Below are 1,837 nucleotides of genomic sequence, written 5' to 3' on the forward strand. Positions count from 1 at the left end.
AAGCCTTACCTGCGCACACGGACCTCTGTGCGGGCGGACCTCCATTGTCCGACTCTCGTGGGACCAAAATTATGAGCGCAATTTTCAACAAAAAACAACACAACAAGGAGGACGGCCCTCCAAAAAAAACCGACAGGGGTGGCTCCAATTAATGCTACAGCCTCGAGCAGGGCATTTATCGGACCGCCAGTGACAGGAGTTAGAGGGGGCTTAAGCGGTAGGGCTGGTCCTGGTACGAGTACCATAGGAGGCAGAGGGGGGAGTGGAGGCTTGGGCAAACCGGTCTCCAACCGATTCATGGCTGGAGCTGCAGCGTCAGCTCCGCCTAGGGAAGTCAGACCCCAAAGCACACACACCTTAACCCAAGGGCGGGGTGCGGCACCTGCTTCAAAAATAACCCGGCAGGATGCTGCCGACATTCCGAGCAGCTCGAGAAAAGTTGCAAACACAGGCCTGGGGGGGTCGGCTAAACATGTCCGCCCCTCGAAGCAGGCCTATTATGACAAAAAGGCGGCCATGAGGGTCGTGAACAAGATCGGGGACCTGCCGACAGAGCAGCTCACGGAGGAGCAGGTTAGGTCACTGGAGTGGGCGAGGGGAGTAGTAGCCAGCTTGGGAAAACCGGCAGGCTCTGCTCCAAAAAGGCAGCGGTCTGCTGAACAGGCAGGGTGTGGGGTCACCAAAAGACCAAGAACAGGCGGCCATAAATACCCCACCTTCAGGGACGTAGTGAAGGGAGGCGGTGAGGTACTGGCAATCATCGACAGAGGGGAGGAAGAAGGGACTATCCCCAATGAGAAGTGGAGGTTGGTGGGGGAAGCCGATCGCCGAAATCTACCTCCAAGTCCTAGAGGAAAATCCAGGACCTCCTCCTCTCTGCCATGATTCCGGATGGTATCAGGGTAGAGCTAAACTCATCGCCTGCGAGGACCATAGGTCAGCCCAGCTCTATAGGTTGGCCGTTAGTAAGGTAGGTGAAGTTTGGCCGGGAGCCAAGCTCGAGGCCGTCAACAAGGAAGATATTCCTAGCAGACCGAGGGCTCGAGTTTGGATTCCGGCCAAACCCGCCGAACCTGAAAGAATTGAGCGGATCTTCAGATCCTGTAATAAGGACCTGCCAACTCATAATTGGAGGGTAGGGAAGATAGAGGAGCCAGCAGAGAATAGAAGGCAGGTGTTGCTGATCCTCAACGCCGAATCGCTAGCCCCACTGGCGCAAAAGGATTGGGTGGTGAGATTCGGGTTTAATGACGCAACCATTCGAATCTACCGCAGCGACGAACCGAGCTTGGACCTTAGTGAGGAGAGCGACAAGTCCGGCCTGCGCAGCGGTGGTGAAGAAGGGTTGCCCAGCAGCCAATGCTCATCTGACTCGGAGAGGCTATCCGGTTTGGGGCCATTATTATACGAAGAAGACCTCCTCGCCGATGACACCGAGGGTGAGGAGATCGAAGAGGCGGACGTGGATGTCACGATGGTGGAGGTAAAACGGACAGATTCTGATGAAGCTGGTCCAGATCAACCTCCACCACTCTAAACTCGCGTCTGCGAACCTTGAGGTCCGCCTGGCTGCCGGTGGACTCGACGTTGCCCTCATCCAGGAACCGTGGATACACGGCAAAAAAATCTGCGGACTTGGGATGAAGGGCTTTAAGCTTATTGCCGCACAAAATGCAGGTAAGACTCGAGCTTGCATATTAGCAAGGAACAACTTAAACATCTTCCTGCTCCCACAGCTTAGTGACGGCGATCTGGTAGTGGCAAGCATTGAGCTGGACAAAACCAGCTTTTGGGTAGCCTCTGCCTACATGGCCCATGACAAGGACGTGCCACCAGA

The 1,837-nt window shown here is 55.4% G+C and overlaps 1 protein-coding gene across 1 annotated transcript; it reads left to right on the plus strand.

Moving 5' to 3' along the window:
* Positions 1-417: 417 nt before the first annotated feature.
* On the plus strand, positions 418-1,825 carry LOC118757327. Its single transcript, XM_036492048.1, has 2 exons — positions 418-1,677; positions 1,737-1,825. Exon 1 carries the CDS (start codon positions 794-796, stop codon positions 1,535-1,537), a length of 744 nt encoding a protein of 247 aa, XP_036347941.1. The 5' UTR covers positions 418-793; the 3' UTR covers positions 1,538-1,677; positions 1,737-1,825.
* Positions 1,826-1,837: the final 12 nt, after the last annotated feature.

The sequence above is a fragment of the Rhagoletis pomonella genome, unplaced genomic scaffold (genome assembly GCF_013731165.1).
Source record: "Rhagoletis pomonella isolate Grant_MI unplaced genomic scaffold, Rhpom_1.0 Rhpom_scaffold_16678, whole genome shotgun sequence".
In the NCBI taxonomy this organism is placed as follows: Eukaryota; Metazoa; Arthropoda; class Insecta; order Diptera; family Tephritidae; genus Rhagoletis; species Rhagoletis pomonella.